General features: G+C 44.2%; 1 protein-coding gene across 2 annotated transcripts in view; it reads left to right on the forward strand.

Moving 5' to 3' along the window:
• LOC142824428 (serine/threonine-protein kinase Chk1) overlaps positions 1-27,731 on the forward strand; it is a 74,649-nt gene that overhangs the window by 21,243 nt on the left and 25,675 nt on the right. For both annotated transcript variants that reach the window (XM_075916370.1, XM_075916371.1), the window contains 2 exons: positions 2,382-2,477; positions 3,702-3,810. In XM_075916370.1, coding sequence (XP_075772485.1) covers positions 2,382-2,477; positions 3,702-3,810 — 205 coding nt within the window. The remainder of the gene's footprint in view (positions 1-2,381; positions 2,478-3,701; positions 3,811-27,731) is intronic.

Consider the following 27,731-nt stretch of genomic DNA (forward strand, 5'->3'; position numbering starts at 1 on the left):
CAAAGCACTACATTCCTTCCACCCCTCCGGTTCATAGTTATTCATACATGCACATGGCCCTGCAGCCTGTGCAGGGATGGGGCAGGCTGCCTGCCTGTGAGACATGCTGGGCTGCTGGTCAGGAGTCAGTCAGATAAGTCTCCCGGTCAGAGCCTGCCTCTTCCTCTCCAGCTCCTTCCCTTTCCCAATCCCCCACTTCTGCCCCCCTATTCCACATACACACTTTCTGTGCCCCACTCCTTCATCCATATATGCAAGAGGTCTCAGTGATCGGGACCCTGCAGCCCCTTATTTGTCTAGCCACTTCTCTCAATTAAGTTTATGTTAAATCCTCTGAGTAGTTGGCCAGTCCAGTACTCCAGGTCACAACTGCCTTCTGCACTCCAATCCCTTACCCCAACCTTCCTTCTGCATCAAATCTCCATCCTAGGCCCTGCACTTCCTCAATTAATATGATGGAAGAATGCTGCCCTTGACCACTTTCCAATATTTTGGAGAGGTCTCCCATCAAAAATTATTGCCCACCCCTCGGCTAGATTTTACCATGGACTCAGGATCTTACAGTACTTGGCCCTTGTAAGTCACCGTTAGCTAGCTACAATTTGGACTTCCCTGGTCTGGCACCCTGGGGACCTAACTGGTCCTGGATGAGAGATTTTTCTGGACATGGGGAAGTCATTTCAGATCCACTGCTGCTACCCCACCCACCACCAGGCTTTTTGGCTCCCCCTGCAGCCCAGCTGAGCCATGCGCCTGCTCCCAGCTTCTCCCCAGCTCCCCTGAGCCATGTGCCAGCTCCTGGCACCCCACCCTCCCCTGACAGCCCAGCTGAGACATGTCCCAGCACCCTACCCCCCTCCATCTTAGCCCAGCTGCACTGTGTGTTGGCTCCTGGGCCTCCATCCCCCTGTAGTGCTGGGAGACTTGGATTCTGGAACATCCGTGGTCATGCTGCACCACGGATGTTGCCAAACCAGAGAATCCTGGATTTTAGAAGAGCAACCTGTACCTGAAAATGGGAGGTGGAACAATAGTGTTGTCTTGCTCTTAAGTGAGACTGGTAGGACACCTTTGGTTTATATAACAGCAATGGCAGTAGGAAGAGATTATCCAGTCAAACTTCTAAAGATGTGGGGCCTGACTTTGCATTGCCTATGCAGCCACTTAGGCTTTGTCTACCCATACCAGATTAAAGTACTTACGTGGTCGTGCTTTAATGCAATGTTCTGGCTGCACTCCAGCGCTGGGAGACAGCTCTCCCAGTTAAAAAAAAATAAAATAAAACAACTCAATGAGAGAGAGAGAGAGCTCCCAGTGTTGGGAGCCTGTCTACAATGGTGCTTCATAGCAGTGAAACTTTCTGTGTTCAGCGGATGCTTTTTCACACTCCTGAGTGAGAAAGTTAAAGTGCAGTAACTTGCCGGTGAGGACAAGGAGATGTGTTGATGTGGTACTATTTTATACCTGCTTTGCATAGCTGCGTTGACTTTACAAGCTAATAAAGAATTGGGGCCTGAGATCTTAGACTGAATTTCCAAGGGGAATAGCTGAAAATTCTGTCAATGAAGATATGTACAACTAAGCTATGTTTTTATTATTTTTAAATAATGAGTTTGTCATTATTGTAATGGTAATCTGAGCCTGTCAAATTTAACTCCCACCCCATGTTTTTGGTCACTACATTTCTTCCTCATCCTAGAGTGATCTAAAATACAGAGCACTAGATTTTGTTTGTATCACAGTTTTGCCTAAGATCTACAGGAATCTGCTAGAAAGCCTTCATAAAGGTGGATTTGACATTTGCAATGGCAGGTTTTCTTATTTCAAAGGCTCTGTACACTGGCTACAGCGCATGTATTACACAGTGGACTTTGGTACACACTCAGGCTCCATCCTCCCTTAAAACATTAAAATGCTGTCATGGCACTGCTTTAAAGTGAAAGTATGGCCACAGCGCCAGTGCTAAGAGAGAGCTCTTCCAGCACTCTGTGCAAATCCCTTAAATGAGTTATAGTTCCCAGTGCAAGGAGCCAATTTACACTGGTGCTTTACAGAACTGTAACTTGCTGCACTCGGGTGGAGGGTTCGTATCTTGAGAAAAAAACTTGTAGCACTTTAAAATGCCAGTGAAGACAAACCCTCAGTCACAAACTTGGGTCTTATGTTAGCCATCCTAGCTAGTTAACCTTAATTTGGTATTATTTCATGAGTGATCAAAATGTGGATTCGATTTAATTAAGACTAATAAACTCCGGAACTTTGGGATGAAATTGAAGTTTTATGCTGTGTAATCTGCTGAGGAAAACCTAATTGATGGATCTAGAAATCAGGATATATGACAGTTAATTTATTGTTTTTTCCTATGAATGTTACATTTCTAGCTTTGCTCCACAAAATACTAACTGAGAGCCCCGTGGCAAGGATTACGATTGCAGACATTAAAAAGGACAGATGGTACACCAGGCCTATGAAAAAAGGTAAATGTCTTTAAGTGCTTTGTAAAATATAGACAGCTTACGTGAAGGTTAAGAGGATGTGTTGGGGGGTAAAAATGCTTGGAATGCTATGGTTAGCAGAGACTACAGGAGCCACTCGGGATTCATGGTTCCACGTGTTTCAGGAGTCTCCTGTCCAGCTTGGGATGCAGCAGGGACCAGGAGCTGCAGTGAGTTCCTCTTGGCTCCTGACCTCCGCAATGATTTCCCCTCAGCTCCCGACTGCCGTGGGAGCTGTGGTGAGTTCAGGGCAGGAGCCATGCCTTCCAGTATTCACTAATTTCACCATTCATGGTTGTGCCAGGGACACATCCACTGCAAATGGCAAGGGTTTCCTGTACTCTAAAGGCAAGAAATTTAGAATTAAGGTTAAATTGAAACAACTTAAAGCCTGGGAAGTCACAGTTAAAGTGTGCAGACTACCTTAATTCATCCTCTGGATATGTTGCTTCCCAACTTCCTTTCTCTGTGAATGGAGTATCAAAAAGGTACACTGCACAGTATTGATTTTAAAGCATTCATATGTATGTTTGAGATCAAGTGTTGTATTTTGGTTACCTCATTAACCTTGGGTCTTCTCTTATTAGTGCTATAATGTCGTCATCTGGGCCTGGGAGATTTACGTATGTGGGCATGATAGCTCTATTTAATGATGCTGTTATAACTGGTTGTTACACAGAATCATAGGAGAAGGAGCTGAGTGCTGTCAGCACCCCACAAAAGGGGTCTGCCCTTAACAAACAGTGGTGAAAAATTGTTTTCAGGATGAGATCTTGGGAATTTGGAAAGCATTTTTCCCCTGTGGACACAACCATAAAAATAAATCATTAAAACCAGAATAAGTTTAAGCAAGGATTTAAGGGATTCTAGTTCCTGTATTTTCTATTGAGATTATGTGTTTTGGATAAAAAAAAAAGTAGTTATTCCTGATTTTATTTAGGATATTGCTACGGCGCAGGATCTTCCTTTTAGAAGTAGTTTTGAAAATAATAATGTATTAAGGATATATATTTTTGCAGCAGTTGAGATTTCTATTTGGTGATGTTTGCCATGATAGTCTCAAATGTTACAGATACTGGAACACAAATGGGGGGGAAAAGATGCAGCTATGTATTTTTAATGGGAGAGTCCAGCGTAATTCCCAATGCTTTAAACCCCAGGAGATTCTTAGAATGATTCTTCTGACTCTTTGATATCTTTTGATAGGTGTAAAGCGAGCTCGTGTTTCTTCAAGCAGCCTTTCAGACTCACCAAGTGGCTTTTCTAAGCACATTCGGTCTGATATGGATTTTTCACCAATGAAAAGTACACACAGGTCAGAATGCTATATGCTTGTATTTTTGTTTTTTTCAGTGACTAACACATAAAGGCTTTTTTTTCTAGATGCCTGTGTTTTACATTAGAATGCTATTCAGATGGAGATATGAAAAATGTAGGGCTGTCAAGCAATTAAATAAATGAATTGCAATTAATCATGGTGTTAACTGAATAGCATTTATTTCAATACATTTGGATGTTTTCTATATTTTCAGATATACTGTTTTCATATACAATACAAAGTGTACAGTGCTCACTTTGTTTTATTTTTGAATATAGTTCTTTTGTGCATAGTTCTACATTTGTATGTTCATCTTTCATAATAGAGTACTACAGTATTTACAGATACTGTAAAACAATGTAAAACTTTAGAACCTGAAGTCCACTCAGTCCTACCTCTGAGCTAGTGACTCAAACAAACAAGTTGATTACAATTTTGAGGACATAATTCTGCCTGCTTCTTGTTTACAATGTCACCTGAAAATGAGAATAGGCGTTTGCTGGCACTTTTATAGATGGCATTGCAAGGTATTTAATGCCAGACACGCTAAAGATTCATATGTCATATTCATATTCATGCTTCAACCACCATTCCAGAAGACATGAGACCACGCTGCTGCTGATTGTTTCTATAAAATGCATTTATTAAATTTGTGACTGAATTTGATGGAGGAGGGGGGAATTGTATGTCTCCTGTTGTGTTTTACCTGCATTCTGCAACATGGTTTGTTATAGACTCAGATGATAACATTAAGAACACTTTCACCGTAGATTTGACACAAAGAACACAATGTGAGATTTCTAAAAATAGCTAACACACTCCGCCTAAGGTTTAAGAATCTGAAGTGCTTTCCAAAATCTGAGAGAGATGGTATAAAGCATGATTTCTTAGATAGGGTCATCCTTACCCATATGCAGAATACACAGTTGCATAGGGCGCCTGAAAATTTGGGGCACCACTGGATCTGAACGTTTACCCACCTGCCTCTTCCTGTTCCGTGGTCCTACTTCCTTTTGGAGATGATCTAGTTAACTTAAAAGAAAAAAAGCCTGCCAGACCTATGAGCAGAACATTAAACCTGTGAAAGAGCTGTTCAAGTGGTAATGAAGCCATTTAACAGGCATTTGACAACACCAATAAATTGTCAGCTTCTGAATGTATTGTTAGTCTATAGGACCTTAGTTTAAAATTTGCTTTAAAAACATTTCATTAGTGAGTTGCTGAAGATTATAAAAATCACATCTCTCAAAATATCATAACCCCCAGCTGCCATTGGGTATATGGGCACCAGTTTAATAGTACCACATAGGGCTCCATTAAATCCTAAGGATGTCCCTATTTTCAGAAGTTTTTAGAGTAATACTCTGATGCAAAAACTAAAGAACCCAAGCCACAGAAGAAGATGATCAACTTTCTGTTGGTGGCATCTGACTGTATAAATTTATAGGCTCTAAAGCAGGGCTGCTCAACACACGGCCTGCAGGTGGAAACATGCTCCACGATGGCAAGGCATTTCCCAGGCATGGTGAGCATTAAAAGAAGAAAGCAGATGAGCTGGCAGGCACAGACAGGTATAGGGTGTTGACATTTCTAGCCCCCAGGGAGAAGGCGCCGGGGCATTGTGGGAAGTACTAGCTGCTTCGCCTTGTGGGCAGAGCCTGAGAGGTGCTGACTAGCTCTCGCTGGCCACATTTGGGTCCAGCACCACGGCTGGGCATCCCTACTTTCGTCCCACACAAAGTGACAGACTCCCGTGTGGGGACATCAGCCCTGCTGGGAATCCAGGATGGGGCTCCCAGGCACCTGTCCTTTTTTGCCTGTTATGTCCGGCCTGACTCATCCAGCTCCCTGCCCACTGCAGGTTGGAGTTCTCTGGCTTGGAAACTTTTTTTTTTTAACTGTAAAATCACTCCAAGAAATGCACAACCTGAAGCTTCAAGCTAAACACCCAAAACACTGGTATACAATTTTCTTTTTAATAAGAAGCATTAAAAATAGCAACAAAGAGACACTTGTTGAATGATCACAAGGTATTCAATCCTGTTTAGGAGATGAAATTCACTTTTGCAGCGATAACTGGAAAACCAATGTGTCGTCTTTGTCAAAAGCCTATCCCTACGTTAAAGAAAACAAAGCTGCAATGGTACCATTAATCTTGTCACTCTGTGTTCAAAGACTTGTATCCACCTGACAGCAATTTAAGAAAAACTAAGATACGTTCCTTACTGGAAGGTTACCATACTCAACAAGATATGTTCCGTTTACTAGTTAAGCAATGCCGTTACAGAAGCCTCCTTCAAAATGGCTTGGCACATAGCAAAATCAAAAAGAACTTTTACCAAAGCAGTGCTTCTTGGACTTTAGCAAATCACTTTTTGCAGAATTTAAATATCAAAACTTCAAGTGTCTGATTCAACTGTAGTAAGACAAATTGAAAATATTTCAGGCAATCTGTTTTCCAAATTGCTAAAATACATTGAAAGCACTCAGTATTTCAGTCTGGCAATGGACTGAATGATATGTCTAATCATTCAGACATATCTCATCTCATAATCTAGGAATGTTTTTTCAATGGCAAAAAGTATGTCGAAGAAATGCTTTCTCTGCTACCTTGGACAAGTCAAACTAGGGGAGAGGACATTTTATACTGCGCTGATGCCATTTTTTTTGAAGGACCAGGAAAATGCATTGATTTGAAGAAGCTTACTTTGGTACCAACTAATGGCGCTCCCTCCATAGTTGGAAAATAGGAGGGGCTAATTTATTTGCTGAAGAAAAATCCAGTTTCCAGATTTCTTTTCATACCATTGCATTCTGCACCAAGAACAGTTATGTAGCAAACCGAAGAGAGGATTTCTCAAGAGCACAATGGATAGTGTCACACACATCGTCAACTTCATTCTTTCAAATGCCTTGAAACATAGACAATTTCGAGCTTTAGTGGAGGAGTATGAAGCACAGTATGGTGACTTGGCAATGCTTGTAGAAGTTAGATGGCTGAGTTGGGGCAAAGTGTTAGATCAGTTTATGGATCTACTGCCTGTTGTATGAGTGTTTTTGGAGGCAAAGGATCGCCAGTATTTGCTGTCATGTTTAGACGGAAACATTCCTGTTAAACATGACTTCTCACTGATATGGCACACTGCTTAAATACACTTGATCTTAAACTTCAAGGCAAAGAAAAAACTTGCTTTTTCTGATGTGCAATGTTTCTTCATTTGAAACAAAACTGGCCCTTTTTGCAGATTAGGTTCATAAGAACGACTTAACTCACTTTCCCATCCTTAACTCACAAGTGACGCAGCTGAGTGAACATGCGTCTTTTATGCCTGATTTTTTTTACACTGTACATCTCAGAGGTGAAAACCAAATTCTTCTCATTTTCTAGATGTCAAATCCCTGAAGACAGTTCTTGAATTAACTGAAAATTGATTTTCAGTTGAGGTAAAGGCAGTCTCACCTTTTAACAAAAAACAGGACTATGTAGCACTTTAAAGACTAACAAGATGGTTTATTAGGTGATGAGCTTTTGTGGGCAAGACCCACTTCCTCAGATCAAATCGTGGAAGAAAATTGGCATGACCATATATACCAAAGGGATACAATCAAAAAAAAAAAGTGAACACACATAAAAAGGACAAATCAAATTTCAGAACAGAGGGGGAAGGAAGGGGGGGGGCGGAAGGTAAATGTCTGTGAGCTAATGATATTAGAGGTGATAATTGGGGAAGCTATCTTTAATGGGTAAGATAATTAGTGTCTTTGTTAAGACCCCAGTGTAAAGTGTCAAATTTAAGCATGAATGACAGTTCAGAGGTGTGTCTCTTTCAAGTCTAGTGTTAAAATGTCTTTGAAGCAGTATGCAGGTAATCAAGTCATTGAGACAATGCCCTTTCTGGTTGAAATGGCAAGAAACTTTTTTCTTTGTGATACTGTCTGATATCCATTTTGTGTGCATTGATTCTTTGGCGAAGTGTCTGAGACGTTTATCCAATGTACATGATGACAAATTATATTTCTGGATGAGCAGAAATATGTGTTCTTGATCTTATAACTGAATTGGTTAGGTCCAATAATGGTGTCAGTGGAGTAAATATGTGGACAAAGCTGGCAACGGCGTTTGTTGCAAGGAAAAGTTCCAGGTTGGTATTAGTGTGGTATGTCCTGTGGTTGTTGGTAAGAATCATCCTGAGGTTAGGTGATTGTCTGTAGGAGACTATGGGTCTGTCTCCCAGAGCCTCTCGGAGTGTAGTATCCTGTTCCAGTATAGGCTGTAGTTTATTGCTAATGTGTTGGATGGGTTTAAGTTAGGGGCTATAGGTGATGACAAGTGGTGTTCTATTGTTGGTTTTCTTAGGTCTGTCTTGAAGTAGATGGTTTCTGGGTATTCGTCTGGCTCTTTCAATTTGTTTTTTTTTTTATTTCTCCGAGTGTGTAATTGAGGTTTATAAGTGCTTGGTAGAGATCCTGACGTTTCTGGTCTCTGCCAGTGGGATTAGAGCAGATGCGGTTGTATCGAAGGGCTTGGCTATAGACGATGGATCGTAGTTTGTGTTCTGGATGCGAGCTGGAGGCATGTAGGTAACTGTGAGTCAGTGGGTTTTCTGTAGAGAGTGGTATCTAATTTACCATTGGTGATTTGTACTGTGGTGTCCAGGAAATGGATCTTTCGTGTAGAATGGTCCAGGCTGAGATTGATGGTAGGGTGTAGGTTGTTAAAATTTCTGTGGAATGTCTCCAGTGTTTTTTGGCCATGGGTCCAGATCATAAAGATGTCATCGATGTAGCGTAAGTAGAGAAGAGGTAAAAGGGGACGGAATCTGAGGAAACGTTCTAAGTCAGCCATAAAGATGTTAGCGTACTATGGCTCCCATCCAGAACACACCATACGATCCATCGTCTATAGCCAAGCCCTTCGATACAACCGCATTTGCTCTGATCCCACTGACAGAGACCAGAAACTTCAGGATCTCTACCAAGCATTTATAAACCTCAATTACACACCTGGAGAAATAAAAAAACAAATCGAAAATTTACCTCCCACCCCCCATCTCCCGTCTGTTCTGAAATTTGATTTGTCCTTTTCATATGTGTTCAGGTTTTTTTTTTTATTGTCACCCTTTGGTATATATGGTGATGCCTATTTTCTTCCACAATTTGATCTGAGGACCTGAGTCTGGCCCACAAAAGCTCATCACCTAATAAACCATCTTGTTAGTCTTTAAAGTGCTGCATAGTCCTGTTTTTTGTTTCAGCTAGACTAGACTAACACGGCTACATCTCTATCACCTTTAACAGTGAGATTTGGTGTTGAGAGGAGCACATTTGAAGAAGAGATGATAGAACTACAAAACAATAGTATTCTAAAAGATAGACATAAGGAAGAGGACATTGAAACATTTTGGATGACCTATGTATAGGAAGACATGTACACTGCATTACTGAAATGTGCCAGAAAAGTGCCAACTTGCTTTGGATCTACATATGTCTGTGAAAGTTCATTCTCCTCCATGGGAGTCATTGTCAAAACTGTGCACCTCCCTTACTGACAGACATCTGACTGACTGTTTCTATTCTGCTATAGCAGAATATAAGCCTGAAATGAAAAAGCTGGTGAAAAGTTTGCAGACACAATCTTCACATTGGTTATACTTATACTCCTTTATCTCCTTTATAAAGGAGACTGTGCTACGAGATCTCCTTTTTGCTGATGACTGCGCCCTGAATGCTGGATCAGAGCAGGAAATGCAAGCCAGCGTGGACAAATTCGCAGCAGCATGCGACAACTTCGGCCTTCTCATCAACACAAAGAAAACCGAAGTGATGCACCAGCCAGCTCCGAAAGCTCAACATCAAGTGCCCACCATCACAGTGAAGGGACAAAAGCTGCAAGCAGTAGACCAATTTACATATCTTGGCAGCACCCTCTCCCACTCAGTGACAACTGACATCGAGGTCAACTGCAGAGTCGCTAAGGCAAGCTCTGCGTTCGGCAGACTGCTGACCAAAGTGTGGGACCGCCGTGGAATAAGCCTTGTTACCAAGCTTAAAGTCTATCGAGCAGTAGTGTTAACTACCCTGATGTATGCCAGTGAGACTGATGTATGCAACTGAACCACTTCCACATGATTTGCCTCCACAGACTTCTGAGGATCCGGTGGCAGGATAAGGTGCCAGACACAGAAGTCCTTTCTAGAGCAGGTCTGCCGTCAGTTTACACCCTGCTGATGAAAGCTCAGACACGCTGGGCAGGCCATGTTGCAAGGATGTCAGATCATCGCATCCTAAACAGCTCTTCTATGGTGAGCTGTTTCAAGGGACGCGATCGCACGGGGGACAAAAGAAGCGATACAAAGATACGCTTAAAGCCTCTCTCAAGTCCTGGGAGACCCTGGCACAAGACCAATCAACATGGCACACGCTGATCTACCAAGGCTGTCAAACATCTGAAGCCAGAAGAACAACCATAGCACAAGAGAAGCGAGCACTCCATAAAGCCAGAGTTGCAAAAGCTACAACAGTGGTGCCCACACATGTCTGCCCGACATGTGGCAGAACATTCCGTGCCCGTATTGGCCTTATCAGCCATTTGTGGACACACCGTGGACAGTCCACAACCCGTTAGATGTCAAGGTCCTCTTCGAATACGATGGACGAACAACAACGACAACTTATACTCCAGTAAATTCCAGTACTGTATTGGCAGTTTTTGTTTGATTTGTTAAAATTTGTGATGCTAAAACAAAAAAGTAGTCAATATAATGGTCTTCTGTTGATATGCACGTTAGTAGTTAAATTCCTGGACTGTCATTGCTCATTAAAAGTGCTGTAATACAGGTGGAAATCAGGTAAATATTGCATTTTATTAAGATCAACAGAACTGATTTAAATGGGGCCTGCATATTGTGTAGTCTTGCCTTAATCTTTGTATTCATGCCGTGTGAAAGAAGCTTTTTGCATATATATTTTCATGTATATGCAGCCACGCTTAAGTTGCGGCCCTCGGCATGTGCTGTATCATTGTGGCCCCCAGGACTTCCAAAGTTGAGTAGCTCTGCTCTAAAGCTTTGCATTGTTTTGTTTTGAGTGCAGTTAAGTAACAAAAAAAACACTACATTTGTAAGTTATGCTTTCACAATAAAGAGATTGCACTACAGTATATGTATTAGAGATTTTACATTTCGATTAATAAGCTAATTGAGTAGTCGATGGAATTTCCATCAACTACTTGATTAGTTGATAAGGTGGGGGGGCACTCATCCTATTATGCCTCTCCCTTTGAAATGTACAAGAGCTGCCCTTGTCTCTTGTATATTTCAGAAGGAGACACACAGCAGTTCCCTCTGCCTCTCTCCCTCTGTAAGGTACAGGAGCAGCCTGCGGCTTCTGTGCATTTCAAAGGGGGAGAGGCAGCAGGAACCTGCACAGTGGGGAACAAATCAGTCCCCACTGGCATAGGTTCCCCTTTGTACATTTCAAAGGAGGATGCACAAGAAGAATCACAGGTGACTGTTATACATTCCAAAGGGAGAGGAGCAGCAGTGGCACCGGCAGGAGCAGTACTATTTCAATCCCTGCTTGCACCGTTTACCCAGTGCCCCCTGCGGAGATGGTGGTGGATGGGGGGGAACCGGGTTTTAAGCCAGTTCCCCCCAGCATTAGATCATGCTCCTCCCCTTGCTGCCTCTCTCTGATAGAGGCAGCAAGACAGGAGGAAGCGACTAGTTGAGTTCCTACTCAACTGCTTGATAAGCGTTTACTTATTGGGTAGTTGACTAACGCTTACATCTCTAATATGTATGAGATGAATTGAAAAATACTGTTTCTTTTTATCAATTTACAGTACAAATAGTTGTAATAAGTGAGCACTAAACTTTGTATTGTGTTGTAATAGAAATATTTGAAGAGAAAAACATACAAAATATTTAATTTCAGTTACTATTCTATTAACAGTGCAATTAAGCACAATCTTTTTTGTTAATTCTATGAGTTAACTCTAGTTAAATGATAGCTCTAGTATAACTCTATTCTTTTCTGCTACACATGCTTCAGGGTTTTTCCCTACCCTACCTTAAAAGATGACTATATCCTCGCTTTCCACTTCCCACATGCCTTTACTTGCCAGAATAGTCTTTGTCTAACCTTCTGTATAACAGCCCATAGAACTCCTCCTTTGAGTGATGTCCCTATGGGTGCTCCACTGTGGACAGAGCTCACCCTCTCCTCTTCAGCACATTCTGCAAACCAAACAAGAAGCACTTGGAATAAGATAGGTGGTCCTGAAGCATGCAGGACTCGTTTCTCTGTTTAAACAGCCAAAAAACAAAACAAAACCCACAACAAACAAACCAAGCAGACAGCTGTGCTCATACAGCATAGGTGGCATAGTCATCCTCTGTGTGATGTGCCAGGCTCTCTTAAAGACAAAACATGTGGCAGATGCCGAGACTCTATGCCCACAGCTATTGTATATGCTATTTGGGGGGCCACAAAAATGAATCCATTGCCACAGCCTGTCAGTGAGCGCTCACAAGGAAAGAGAGCTCACAGTGCACATGCTGTCAATTGACAAAGCCCTAGACCCCCATAACTATAAAGGCTCAAGCATGAAGTCTCCTCAGGGTAATCCCTGCAAGTATCTGGAAGAAAATAAGGTAATAGGTAACAGCCAAAATGGATTTATAAAGAACAAATCATGTCAAACCAATCTGATATTCTATCAAAGAAAGCTAACAAATCTTGTGGATAAGGGAGAAGCAATGGACGTGGTATTCCTAGACTTCAGTAAGGCATTTGATAGTCTTGCATGATCATCTTATCAATAGAATAGGCAAATACAGCTTAGATGGGGCTTCTATAAGGGGCGTGCATAACTGACTGGATAACCATTCTCAGAGTAGTTATTAATGGTTCATAATTATGCTGGGAGGGCATAACAAATGGGGTTCTGCAGGGGTCTGTTTTGGGAACTGGTTATCTTCAATATCTTCATCAACGAGTTAGATATTTGCATAGAGAATAGCTTATTAAGTTTGCAGATGATACCAAACTGGGGGAGGGGTTACCACTGCTTTGGAAGGTAGGGTCAATTCAGAATTATCTAGGCCTGTGGTCACAAACCAGTAGTTTGGAATCTACTGGTAGATTTTGGAGTCTGACAGGTGAGCCTCACTAGTTTGTCCAAGAGGCTATCAAGTGCAGGCACTTCAGCTGCTCATCCTCCTACTGGTGCTCATCTCCTTCCCTATGCTTTAGATCTGTCCCTCCTCCTGGGGAGCCTACATCCCAACCCTCTGCCCCAGCCTGATGAAAGTGAGTGAGGATGAGCAAGAGAGGGAGGATGGAGTGATCAGGGCTGGGGCTTGGAGAAGGGGTGGAAAGGAGGTGGGACAAAGGTATTTATATTTACTATCTTGGATTGCACTTAAAAGTACTCATGCTCAAAACATTTGGAGACTTCTGATCTAGACAAACTGGAGAAATGGTCATACAGAATGGGTAGCAACTCTCTAAAAAGGAGTACTGCAGGAAGGAATCTAGGAGATCATAGTGGACCACAAGCTAAATATGGCTATGGCTACATCTACACTATGATTTTCTTCTGCAAAAGAAAATGCAGAGCGCTCCATTTGCATTTCCTCTTGTGGAAGAGGATCGTAGAGTAGACGTAGCCTATGAGTCAACAGTGTGACACTGTTGCAAAAAAAGCAAACATGACTCTGGGATGCATTAACAGGAGTGTTGTGAGCAAGACACAAGAAGCCACTCTACTCTGTGCTGATTAGGCCTCAATTGGAATATTGTGTCCAGTTCTTGGCACCACTTTTCAGGAAAGATGTGGAGAAATTGGAGAAGGTCCAGAGAAGAGCAACAAGAATGATGAAAGATCTAGAGAACATGACCTATGAAAGAAGACTGAAAGAATTGGGCTTGTTTAGTTTGGAAAAGAGAAGATTAAGAGGGGACATGATAGCAGTTTTCAGGTATCTAAAAGGGTGTCACAAGGAGGAGGGGAAAAAATTGTTTTTCCTGGCCTCTAAGGATAGGACCAGAAGCAATGGGCTTGAATTGCAGCAAGGAAAGTTTAGGTTGGACATTAGGAAGAACTTCCTAATTGTCAGGGTGGTTAAACACTGGAATAAATTGCCTAGGGAGGTTGTGGAATTTCCATCTCTGGAAATATTTAAGAACAGGTTAGATAGACATCTATCGGGGATGGTCTAGATAGTGCTTGGTCCTGCCATGAGGGCAGGGGACTGGACTCTGTGACCTCTTTAGGTCCCTTCCAGTTCTAGGGTTCTGTGATGCACGGCATTGCTTGCAAATCATGACTTTGATAATTATGCAAAACTAACAGAGCTCATGCACAATATCGCAGAGGACAAAAAACCTATCCTCAAAGCAATCTAAGAGGGATATACTATATCTCGTACAGTACTACAAATGGCCCTTGATTCTGCAGATACTGCAGCAAGAGCTATGGCAACATCTGTGGTAATGAGACGTGTGTCTTGGTTGCAAGCAGTAGGAGTCCCTAAGGATCTCCTGGCCAAAGTAGAGGACCTGCCATTCGATAAGGCCAAACTGTTTGCAGCAGGTACCGATGAGGCCTTGCACTCTAACAAAGATTCACGCACTACTTTGCACACATTGGGGATGTACACTCCCTGACCAAAAGAAGCTCTACACACCTTACCAAAGACAGAGGGATACAGCCTTTACCAGATGACAACAGTACCAGCTCTTTGAACAGAACCGCTTCCGACCACGAAACCAATGCAGAAGAGCCTCAAACTCAGCTCTTCCATGACTCAGGTCTCTAGACAGCACGTTTGAAAAGTTGGTCGGGGATTTGCCCAACCTCCCGTCCACTCCAGTACCAGGTGAGTCCAATATATTTCACCACCTCTTGAGCCCCTTTTACAATCAATGGGCAGCAATCACTACAGATTGGTGAGTCCTAGAAATCATCAGCCATTAATATTCTGTCTCTTTCGCATCAATCCTCCCACCTCCCCACTCTCTCCCTCCTTCAGGGACCCCTCTCATGAAACATTGCTCCCCCAAGAGGTTCAACACCACCTCAATATAGGAGCCCTATAACGAGTCCCCCAAAAATATGAAGGGAGAGGTTTTTATTCAAACTACTTTCTCACCAAAAAGAGACCAAGGTGTTGGAAGCCTATCTTGGACGTATGTCAGTTAAACGAATACCTCCACAAACAATTATTCAAAATGATTACTCTTGCCACAATAATTCCAGCACTGGTCAGAGGGGACTAGTTTGCAGCCCTCAGACTTCAAGATGTACATTTGTAGATCACGATACAATCTGCACACAGATATGTCCTACAATTTATGGTAGCTTCACACCACTTCCAGTAGAATCCATCCATTTGGACTCTCCTTTGCCCCCAGAGTCTTCTCCAAGATCTTTGTGGTTGTAGCAGCACATCTCAGACACAATGGTATCACAGTATTCCCTTATCTGGACAATTGTCTTATCTAAGGTCCCTCACAGCTGACCATGATCTGATTCACAAAGGCCTCTTCAGTCGCTAGGCTTCATTATCAGCGAGCAGAAATCCATACTACGCCCCAGCAATCCCTGAAGTTCATAGGGGCTTACATAGATTCCACAACAGCACAAGTTTATCTCTCCCCACTCACTGTTTCGACAATATGAGAAGCCTCATCACTATCATTACCACCAGCCCAACTGTGCCCATCCTAACTTGCCTCAAACTTATGGGGCACATGGCAGCCACCACATACGAAGTCCTGCATGCCAGGCTGCGCTTTCGATATTTCCAACACTGGATTTCTTCAGTGTACACACCAGCCAGCTGCCATGTCCGCAGGCACATTTCGCTTCCTCCACAAGTCCTTTCCTCCCTGCAATGATGGACCCAGGCACAAAATGTCTGCAGAGGGGTGCCTTTCTGTCAGGATCAGCCGCCCAAACATATTACTATGGGTGCCTCACTCATAGGCTGGGGTGCACACTTCCAACAACAATTTGCACAAGGGAAGTAGTCCAAAGATAAGTCCAGACTCCACATAAATCTGCTCGAGCTTCAAGTAGTTCACAATGTTTGCAAACACGTCCTCCTAGATACCCAGAACTCTTTGGTGCATATCCTCACTGATAGTATGACCACTGTGTTTTACATTAACAGCCCAAGGGGTTCAAGATCCCATTTGTTATGTGCAGAAGTGATCAGGTTCTGGAACTGGTGTATCCATCATAACATAACCATTGTGGAGGCATATCTACCTGGGGACAGGAATGTTATGGCCAATACCCTCAGCCACAGTTTCCTCACAGAAGACGAGTGGGAACTACTTGTCAGATTACTCATGAGCTGATCCAACACTGGGATCTACTGCAGATAGATCTCTTCGCAACCAGACAGAACTCCAGATGCCCCCAATACTGTTCGAGAGCAGGCATTGGACGAGGTTCTCTCGGAGATGCAATGTTCCTCGCTTGGTGGGGAGGCTCACTCCTTCCCTCTCGTTCCAAAAGTCCTCTGGAAGATACAGGCAGACGGGGCCTGTGTAATTCTGATAGCCCCATTGTGGCCTTGACAGACATGGTTTCCATGTCTTTATCAACTATCTCTATGACCTCCCTGCCTGCTACTGAACCACCTGGACCTTCTCTCCCAGAACAAGGGCTCAATACTTCATCCCCAACCGCAAACGCTACACCTGACAGCATGGTACCTATCTGGTTCTTGGAAGCGAAGCAAAAGTGCTCCCAATGAGTGAAAAATGTCCTACTGCATAGCAGGAGACAGACGACATGCAAGACTTACCTATACAAATGGCAACGGTTTACATGGTGTGCACATACAGGGCAGTCCAACCATCTAGGGCCCCGCTCCACCTAATACTGGAATTCATTATGCACCTGAAACATTTATCACCTTCATCACTTGAGTGCACAGGGCCACCATTTACAGCCTTCCACCCTCCCATTGATGGGTTCTTCATATTTGCCCACCCCATTTCTAAAAGGTTCTGGAAGGGCCTAGAAAACATTTACCCACCGCGGACACTCATACCCCCTATGTGGGACTTCGAATTGGTCCTCCACTCATTCACAAAACCACCCTTTGAAGCAATGGCAACTTAATCACCTACCTTTGTCACATGAAAAGGTTGTTTCTTCTGGCATTCACATCTACAAGGAGGGTTAGTGAGCTTGCAGCTCTCATGGCCTCGCCTCCATATGCAGCCTTTCACAGGCATCAGGTTATTCTATGGTCACATCCGTCGTCCTTACCCAAAATTGATTCTGAATATCAATGAACCGATAATCCTTCCCACTTCTACCCAAAACCACATTGCTCCAGGGAAGAAGCCATATTACACACTTTGGACCTTAGAAGGGCAATTGCCTTCTATCTGGATAGGACTTAGTCGACTATCCCAGAGATTGCTGGTATCTCTGGCAGAAAGGTCCAAGGGAAAACCACTGTCTTCTCAGCACATATCAAAACTGACAACATTCTGCATTACTACCTACTACTCACTCCAGAATATGGCATTTCCAGCGGCTCCGAAGGCCTATTCCACCAGAGGGATGGTGACATCAACTGCTTTCCTCAAGGGAGTCTCACTCCAGGAAATATGCAGACCAGCAACATGGTCAACCACTCACGCCTTCATAAAGCATTATGCGATTACGCCATGCTCCACAACAGATACTGCAGTAGCCACTGTGGTTCACTCCACAAATCTGTAGCAATTAACTGAAGCCCACCATCCATCTAAATGGGCATTGCTACATAGTCACCAACAGTGGAGCACTCATGGGACATCACTTGAAGAAGAGAAGTTACTCACTCTGTGCAGTAACGATTGTTCTTCGAGATATCCGTCCCTGTGGGTGCTTCATTACTCATCCTCCTCTCCCCTTCTTCAGGCAATAATAATAGCCCACGAGGGCGTCAAAGAAGAAACGAAGGGGAAGCGGGTTTTGCACGCTACTTCAGAGGCAGGAACGCCGCTCTCCGCATGTGCATGCACACCCTGCCTGATCACTGCTTGAAAGTCTGATCCGTGGTGCTGGGATGAGCCCGATACCAACAGTGGAGTACCCATGGGGACACACGTATCAAAGAACGATTGTTACTGTACAGAGTAAGTAACTTCTCTTTTCCCCAAATTCTGCAGTACATTAAAACGCTGCAGGGAGATCCTTAATAATTTCCATCTGTTGAACATGCCATGAATTAGCAAACACATACACAGTAGGGATGTGAACGACTAGTCAACTATCCAATAGGCAAATGTTTATTGGATAGTCAACACCCTAGTTGATGAGTCACTCCTCTCCTCCCCCTTGCTGCCTCTATAAAAAAGAGGCAGCAAGCGGGGGTGGGGGGGGGAGGATAGGGTGTTTAAAGTAGCAGCGCTGCCTGGAGCCTGGGATCAGCTGGGGACCCTGGGCTGCATTCAGCACTGCTATTTTGAAATGCTGTGCAGAGCACGGAACCAGCACTTTGCCTTTTGAAGTGTAAATTACATCAACTATTCGATTAGCCCATTAATCTAAATTTAACATCCCTAATACACAGTATTCAACTCTGTCCACACCCACAGGACTGTGTATGTGGTGATAAAGCTCCTCTCTCAACCTTGGGGGTCCCATGCTTTCAGGTGGATTATTTACCTGAGTGTTTCACAGCAGCCCTCGATTAGACACCTGTTTGTTGAGCTACTCTCATCATTGGCCAGCATGGGAAAAAAAGAGGAGACCAAACTTCATAGTCTCTGTGACCACTTCAAGTGATACAAAGTGATACAAAGTAGGGCAACCCCTTGTCTTAAAACCAATCCCTTTATAGTACTGAAATGGGGAGTTGGTGATGGGGGGGGGGGGAGGGGAAGGACCCTGGCCCATCCTCTACTCTGGTTTCCAGTCTTGGGACCTGTGATAGCAGCTGTCTATAATGCCTCTGGTAACATCTTTGTGACAACTATGAATCTCTGGGCCACTTCCGCACAGCCTTCCCCAGCACCTTCTTTACACAGGTTTTTCCTTCTGGTACCTGCTTGCACTTTCTCCTCACAGACTTTCCACAACACTTTCTCTCGTCAGTTCCTTCCTCTCACACTGAGCAAACAGAAGGAAAGCTTTTTTTAAAGCAGTCTCAACTGGTTCTTATTGGGCCCCCAGATGTTCTGCTTAGTCTGGCTCCCTTAAGACTGGAATAGGGATCTAAGGGAGTAATTGACTAGTTGACTACTCAGAGGCATCAAGTGGGGGGAGGGAAGCAGGAGCTGGTGTTGGCGGGGGGGGGGGGGGGGGAGAGCCAGCTTAACCTATTTCCCTCAGCCCTGTCTTTGCAGTGCCACCTACTCTTTCCTCCCTCCCCCTCTGCTGCTGCCTCTATGGTGTGGGCAGGGGCCGGCTACCTGGGTCCTAGTACCTTTTTAAGTTGCAGAGCCGCAGTGGGGTTTAGTCCCACACCTGGCCTATTGACTAACCGAGTAGTCTGATGATAATTCTATTGACTACTTGCTTAGTTGAAAACCTGCCTTTTAGCATCCCTAGTCTGGAAGCCACCTAATTGGTTTCAGGTGTAATTGGCCTGATTGCTCTGATTCTGTGTGGTTGCTCTGATTCTGTGTGGTTCTTGCTAGTTTTGAATCAGTCTTCCTTAGTCTGCCCTGGGAGTAGGGATTTATTTAATCTAGAGTTTATATATTCCCCTTCCATTTACTCTCTTGTAGCCCTCTAGCCTGACTGTCAGTGTCTAAACATTGAGGCTGTGTCTAGACCGGCAAGTTTTTCCAGAAAATCAGCTGCTTTTCCAGAAAAACTTGCCAGCTGTCTACACTGGCTGCTTGAATTTCCGGAAAAGCACTGCCGATCTCATGTAAGATTGTCAGTGCTATTCCGGAAATACTATGCTGCTCCCGTTCGGGCAAAAGTCTTTTTCTGAAAGACTTTTGCGCAAAAGGGCCAGTGTAGACAGCACAGTACTGTTTTCCGCAAAAAAGCTCCGATTGCGAAAATGGCGATCGGGGCTTTTTTGCGGAAAAGTGCGTCTAGATTGGCCACGGACACTTTTCCGCAAAAAGTGCTTTTGCGGAAATGCATCCTGCCAATCTAGATGCGCTTTTTCGAAAATGCTTTTAACGGAAAACTTTTCCATTAAAAGTATTTCCAGAAAATCATGCCAGTCTAGACACTGCCTGATTGTAAAGTGGCTCTTTATTAAAAGTTCTGTAATGCAAATTCCTGTTTTTAAATGTGTGTATGTATTCTAGTGGTTCCCAAACTGTGGGCCATCAGGAAATGGCATTGTAAGTCCAACAGGTCAAATATGACCTGTGAGATGATGCAGTCTGATCACACATGTATACAGACATGCTCCATGAACACTGGGCCGGTATGGTGTGTATGAGATCTCATTGTGTGGAGGCCACTATTTTGTAGATTAAAACTGCATTTATGTAGGCCCAGATGCATTGGCTATGCAGTTGGCAATTTTCCCATTTGCACCATTCAGCTGTGCAAGCATCCAGCTGAGGGACTTGATTCTTATCTGTGGGCATCAGCTTTATCAACAGAACATCCTCTCTTGTTCAAGCTAATAGGAGCCTGTGCTAGCCTCTTCTGAGATGGATAATTTACAGTGGTTTTATAAGCTCCTTAAGAGCCCATTCCACCTTTGAGTGCCTTGTTGGCATTTGGTTAAGAATCATCTTGTCTTGCCTTGTGCCCACACAGAATTGTCTTCTGTCCTGGCCTCATTTGCTTACCTAGTGACTTTGTCTTTCTGATGTGTGATAAGAGGAACAATGGAACTCATTTTTACAGAGCCTCTGCTTCAACCTCCAGCAATGAGTCAAGTAATGCAGTAGTGAATAAAAAACAAGAGTTCAAGATATGTACTTGCAAATATAATGTTTTCATAGATTATGGTTTCTCCAGTGTTTTGGTCAAGAATGAAGAAAGACCAAACGTCTGCTACGTCACACTGGGTTTTCAAGTGAAAGCATCACCCCTAATAAATTTAAGCAATACTTTGAAATATTTTGCAAGGAACGCAGAGGGAAAACCAAGGTCATTTTCCCAGTGCTAGAAAAAATAACTTTTGCATCAGTCACTGTAGTTCAAACTCAAAAGTCATCATTTGAAGTTACAGACCATATTGCACAGGCCAAGAGACCTCACACAGTTAGAAAGACTTTGATTTTGCTAGCTATAGTCAATATGCTGAATATAATATGTGAGAAAGTGAGGCCATGTTTTCATTAGAAAAACTTTTGTCACTGAGGGGTGTGAAAAAAAAAAACCACACTCTGTATTACATAAATTTTGCTGGCATAAGCACTCGTATACAGCTCTCTTCCCAGCATACCTACTGCTACTTGTAGAGTTGATTTTGTTATGTTTGACACAGGAGAGCTCCTTTTCATTGGCATAATGCAGCTACGCTAGTGATCTTACAGTGGTAATGCATAGTATCAATGCAACTATGCCACTGTAAGCATAGCCTAGGGCAAACTCAATGCCACTCTCCAGTAACACAGTGAAGCAAAGGATTGAGACATTAGCAGCAGATAAGGAAAAATAGCCTAGTAGAGCATCTTAAAAATAGTTGCTTATGGTTTGTAAGTTGATATTATCACTGAGGGCTGTGATGCACATTTATTGGGTTTTGTGAAATACACATGGTAGGCTGTAGTTTTCAAAAGCATTGTGTTGACTCTTCCTGGACACAGGACAGCACAAAGAATGTTCGATGTAGTACATGGCCTAGTCAGCGATTTTTGGTGGCAGTACTCTCTGGTGTGCCTCACACATGGAGCAGGTGGCATGTGCAGCAACCATTCCTTCAGTTCCTTCTCTGCTGCCACCAGCATCACTTGGAACTGCTGTGCTCTCCAATATAGATTTCTATTTTAGAGTAGTATAGCCATAGTTACTTGTTAGTTTTCAGTTTGTTTTGCAGTTGATAGTTACACAGTTAAAGTTCATTGTTTTAAAAAAAAAAATTCAATTTTTGCTTGGTTCAGGCTATTTTTCATTGCTTTAATAATCCTCCCCCCTGGGATGCTAGATTCCCCAGGCTTCAAACGATACCTCTCTATTCCTATTTCAGATGAGCACTCAGTGTGTTCGGTGCCTGGGTCATTGCCAGCACAGCTCACTGCCAGCATTGTAAGCAGTTGACGGCCTGCATGCAGAAGGCCAGGAAGCTACAACTGAAGTTGATCTCCCTAGAAAGTATTGCAAGGCAGGCCTCCGACCCAGAGCACGCTACTCCACTTCGGCAGCTCTCACCTGTGGCTGTGTCTGAGAAGGCAGCCCTGTCTGCCTCTGCCATTCGAGACTCTTCCCTAGACCCATCCAGAAAGAGGTTTCACTCTTTGGGCAAAGGTGACTCTCCCTCAATAAAACAGGGGCCAACACCTAAAATACCTCCTGTACCAACCCGCTCTAGGGCCCAGGACAGGGAGGCACCAGGACCATCATGAGATCATGGCTCCCGAGGATCCAAGGACCTTGCAAAGATGACTGACAGGGCAATGGACAAGTCAAAGTTAGCACTGATGGCACCACATGCCTCTGACTCAGCACCTAAAAAGACCAAATCAAAGACGCATCACAAAAATGCTCTGTCAGCACCAAAACAGACCAAAGTACCCACCACGCTGTTGGTATGTACGCTTCCTCTGGTCCAGAAAGCCCAAAAGAAACCTGCTGCGCATTTGGTACTGTTGGCACCACAGGTAGCTGTGGTACTGCTATCTTTAGCTCTGGCAGTACCATCGCTACCAGTGCCGGTCCTGCTAACAGCAGTTGAGCTCAGAGTGATGTCTGAGCTGACCACTCCATTATTCAGTCCTGAATAATGCTATATTTTATCCACTCCTGCATGCTCAGCACTGCCTTTGTCAAGCGACAAGGATGAGAAACCCCTTGTTAGAGCTCATGCATCAAGGCACTCTTCACCCAAACAACTTCAGTTGCAACATCAGCACCAGATGCAACCACCAGCACCCCAATGGCAACTACCCCAGTGAGTCCCGCCTCCAGTCCTTATGCCAGCTAACTGGCCATACTGGGATCCCTGGGTTCCTTACAGGATCCAGCAGCTTCAACACATGCTGCCGCAACCAACCATGATTGTACCATCACTGGACACATCTCAGTATCAAGAGGAGGATGAGCCTCCTGCACCTGATGAAAAGTCTGCAGTTCCTTCGCACCCACCAATACATATATCATCGTCTTCTCCTGATGATACTCTGATGCCTCCCCCCTCCCACAGCGGGGGATGACTTTAAATCCTTTCAAGATCTGTACAGAAGGGTAGCAGAGATCCTTGAAGTGTCATTGGTTAACCTCCCTGAGACTTAACATAAACTAATATCCTACATGCGTCTCCAGCAGTTAAGCCAGCACTTCCTATGGATACAGCTAAAGTGCTTTGCCAAACACCAGCTATTATACCGCCTGTCTGCAAAAGGTCAGACTACAAGTATTATGTTACATCCCAAAGTGCTGATTTTTTTATTCTCGCATTCCATAGTGGTTGATGCAGTGAACCAAAGGGGCAAACAGGCTGTGCCCAGAACCACCCCATATGAAAAAGAATGGAAACGCCTTGACTTCATGGGGAGCAAGGCATATTCTTCTGCGGCCCTGCAGCTACACATAACGAACGATACAGCCATGCTGGCCAAGTACACACACCACATCTTCGAGGAAATGACACATTTTATTGAAGTGCTGATGACAAAAGAGACCCATTCAGGGCCAGTATTAATGAGGGCACCTTGATAGCACACACAGCCCTTAAAGCCACGCTTAATGCTTTTGACACTATCCTGATCTATTGTGACTGCAGTGGTGATGAGGAGGTTGTCATGGCTATACCTGTCTGGCTTCCCATGTGAGGTTCAGGCCACGGTCGAAGAACTCTCTTTTCAGGGATCTAAACTCTTTGCTGGCACAGTGAATGCCTACCTTCAACTCCCTGAAGGATTTCCGCACTACCTTGGAAGACTCTTGGTATTCATGTCCCTGCAGTAAAACGTAAACAGGGCAGAAGTTTTACTCGGAGGTACAGACCAACATCTTTCAGCCTAGGAGAAGACAAAGTTCTGACCAACCCTCCACCTCCCAACCGCCTACTTCAAGACAAACATTTTGAAGGTTATGTTGGAGATCGGTAACATCTCCTTGCTCAGGGCAACCTTACCTCCTTCGTCTATTCTGGCAATGTCTAGCACCCTTTTACCACCAATGGTCTTCCATCACTACCGACAGATGGGTACTGGACATTGAAAAGAATGGGTACTGCTTCCCCTTTTCTTCTACTCCTCCACCTCACCCACCTTTCCCGTCCCTCTTCAGGGACCCATATCACGAGACCATCCTCTTCCAGGAGGTTGAACATCATCTCCATCTCAGTGCAGTGGAACACATACCACAGCAATACAAAGAGAAAGGATTCTACTCCTACTACTTCCTCACTGCAAAGAAGTCAGGGAGTAGGTGGGTAGAGACCAATTCTCGACCTCAGGAGACTCAACAGACATATACGACCACAACGATTCAAAATGGTCACCCTATCCACCATAATTCCTGCCTTCACCAAAGACAATTATCGACTCTCAACCTTTAGGATGTTTATTTTCATGTGTCCGTTCACCCTGCTCATTGTAAATATCTCAGATTCACAGTTGGTGGGGCACGCTTCCAATATACAGTGCTTCCGTTTGGACTTTTCACAGCCCTAAGAGTATTCTCAAAGGTGCTAGTGGTCGTTGCTGCACATCTACTCAGGCAAGGAGTCTCTATATTCCCACACCTGGACGACTGTCTGATAAGAGCCAACACAAGCTTGGATATGCAAAAAACAGTCTCTGACCAGATCTTTGTTTCACACTCTAGGGTTACAGATAAACATCTCCAAATGCAAATTTCAGCCATCTCAGACAATGGAGCTCACTTTGACAGTGTGAGGGCCATAGCTTGTCTACCTCAGCAGTTTCCACACTATCAAGGACCTCATAACAGCTCTCCAGACCACCTCACATACAACTGTGAGGACTTGTCTACAACTACTGGGGCACATGGCTGTAGCCACATCAGTGGTATTATACACCAGGCTTCATGTGAGACAAAATGAAGCACTGGCTCAGGACAGTGTATAGGCCATGACACAACTCCATTTCCAAACTGGTGTCAGTCCCAATCAGAATCAAATGTTCCCTATATTGGTGGCCAGACCCCAAAAATGTGCGCTGGGATGCCTTTTTGCAAATGTACCCCATCCACAACCATCATGATGGATGCATCTCTTCTCGGTTGGGGAACTCAGGCCCATTCATGACTCGAGGTCGATGGTCCCATCAGAAATCCAGCCTGCACATTAAATGTTCTGGAGCTCAGAGCGATATTCTATGCATGCCAACACTTCCTACATCGAATACACAGATGCACAGTTCAGACTTTTACGGACAACTAGGCAGCAATGTTTTACATCAGTAGACAAGGAGAGTCCAAATCCTACCATTTATGCAGGGAAGCTGTCTGCCTCTAGACTTGATGCATAGTGCACTACATATACCTGCAGGCCTCATACCTACTAGGCAAAGACAATTTCACTGCAGACAACCTCAGCAGGAATTTCAAGGCCAATCATGAATGGGAAATGGATCCAATAATCCTACAACAGATGTTTACTTTTTGGGGGTTCCCCACAGTGGGCTTGTTTGCAACCAATGCCAACAAAAAGTGTCCAGTGCTGTTCATATGCAGACATTGACAAGCATTCCCTGGGAGACACATTTCCAATACAATGGAACACAACACTTTCCAGGTATGTCTACACTAGCCCCCTAGCTTGATCTAGCGAGGCTAATGAGGGAGACCGAAATTGCAAATGAAGTGCGGGATTTAAGTATCCCGCGTTTCATTAGCATGTTCCCGGCCGGTTGCCATTTTAGAAATTGACTAGCCCGAAGTAACTTCCCACATCTACACGCGGCAGTGAAACGAGTTTCTGAATTAAAGCCCTAAATCGAATTAGCTGGTAAACCTCATTGCAGGAGGAATAACAGCGAATTCGATTTAGGGCTTTAATTCGGAATCCCGTTTCACTGCCGTGTGTAGACGCGGGCAGTTACTTCGGGCTAGTCAATTTCTAAAACGGCGACCGGCCAGGAACATGCTAATGATATTTAAATCCCGCGCTTCATTTGCAATTTCGGTCACCCTCATTAGCCTCCCTAGATCAAACTGGGGACTAGTGTAGACATACCTTCCTTTTTTACCCTCCTATCCCTCTCATCCCCAGAGTGGACCACAAAATCAGAGCAGAGGCAGTAACAGTAATCCTTATAGCCTCAGACTGGCCAAGGCAGACTTGGTATACTTACCTAATTCAGATGTTCATGGAACAACTATGGTGTCTCCTACTTCTTCCTCATCTCCTGATCCAGGAGTACGGGTGCCTTTGCCATCTCAACCTACAGGCATTCTACCTCCATGAGTGGTTCCTCCAATGGCTCACCTCTCTAGAAGCAATGTGCTCAGAATAAGTCAAACAGATTTTACGCAGCGGTCTCAGGACATCGAGAAAATCTTACCTTTACAAATAGCAGAGGTTCTCACGATGGACAGAGCAAAGAATACTTACCCACCTAACAGGCCCCCTATCTGGCATGGGACTTTAACTTGGATCTGCATGCTCTCATTGCTAACCCATTTGAGCCTATGGCAATGTGCTCCGTGCTCCACCTATCCATGAAAGTGGCCTTGTTGGTAGTGCTGGCATCTGCTAGGAGAGTTAATGAGATCGGTGATATCATGGCAGACCCTCTATTCATGATATTCCACAAAGGTAAGATTGTTCTACATCCTCCTCCAAAGTTCCTCCCAAAGTGTCCACCCCCGTTCACTGTAACAAGCCCATAAACTTACCTGTATTTTTCCTGAAGTCCAACGTCAGCGTGCAGGAAGCTATGCTGCGCACACTCCACACCCATCAGGTGATTTCCTTTTATTTGGACAGAACTAAACCATTCCACAAAACAGACTATTTGTCTCCACCATGGAGAGGTATCTGAGCCTGCCAGTTTCAACTCAGAGGATATCTAGGTGGATACTAGAGTGCATCAGATTAACTTACTCCACTAGTGGACAACCTTTTCAGCTGTAAGCCCACTCAGCTTGGCCTCCACGGCCTATATGTTCGGTATCCTGCTCATGGACACTTGTAGAGCGGCAACATGGTCCTCCGCAAAGCACTATGCTCTGGACAGTCACCCCTCTCAGGATACCCATTTTGGACACACCATCCTCAATATGGTGCACAATAACACCTAACCGAAGCACCCACCTCCTTCAGGGGTACTGCTTTTTAGTCCTCTAAGGTGGAGTGCCTACAGAGACACTCCTTGAAGAAGAACCCTCTCTTCTTCGAGTGATGTCCCCATGGGTGCTCCACTGTAGGTGACGGGTTGCCCAGAGCCACACAAAGCAGTTCCCTCCGTTGGACTACACGTGCGCAGGAGGCGTCTCGAGATGATCCTGCTCAAGTGTGCTAGCTGTGTGGCTCAGCCCCTGCTTTTCAGTTCTTCTTTAACTGCCCTCATTAGCAGACAGGGACAGCTCAGTGGTTTGAGCATTGGCCTGCTAAATCCAGGGTTGTGAGTTCAATCCTTGCAGAGGCCATTTAGAGATTTGGGGGCAAAAATGTGTCAGGGATGGTACTTGTTCCTGCTATGAAGGCAGGGGACTGGATTCAATGACTTTTCAAGGTCCCTTCCAATTCTAGGAGATAGGCAATCTCCATTAATTTAATTTTTTAATTTAATTTAATATTTCCCTGTCAGCCTATTACCTCTCTTACTTTTCCACAAGTTATTAGATAGTT

Source organism: Pelodiscus sinensis, unplaced genomic scaffold (assembly GCF_049634645.1).
Source record: "Pelodiscus sinensis isolate JC-2024 unplaced genomic scaffold, ASM4963464v1 ctg35, whole genome shotgun sequence".
NCBI classification, from domain to species: Eukaryota; Metazoa; Chordata; order Testudines; family Trionychidae; genus Pelodiscus; species Pelodiscus sinensis.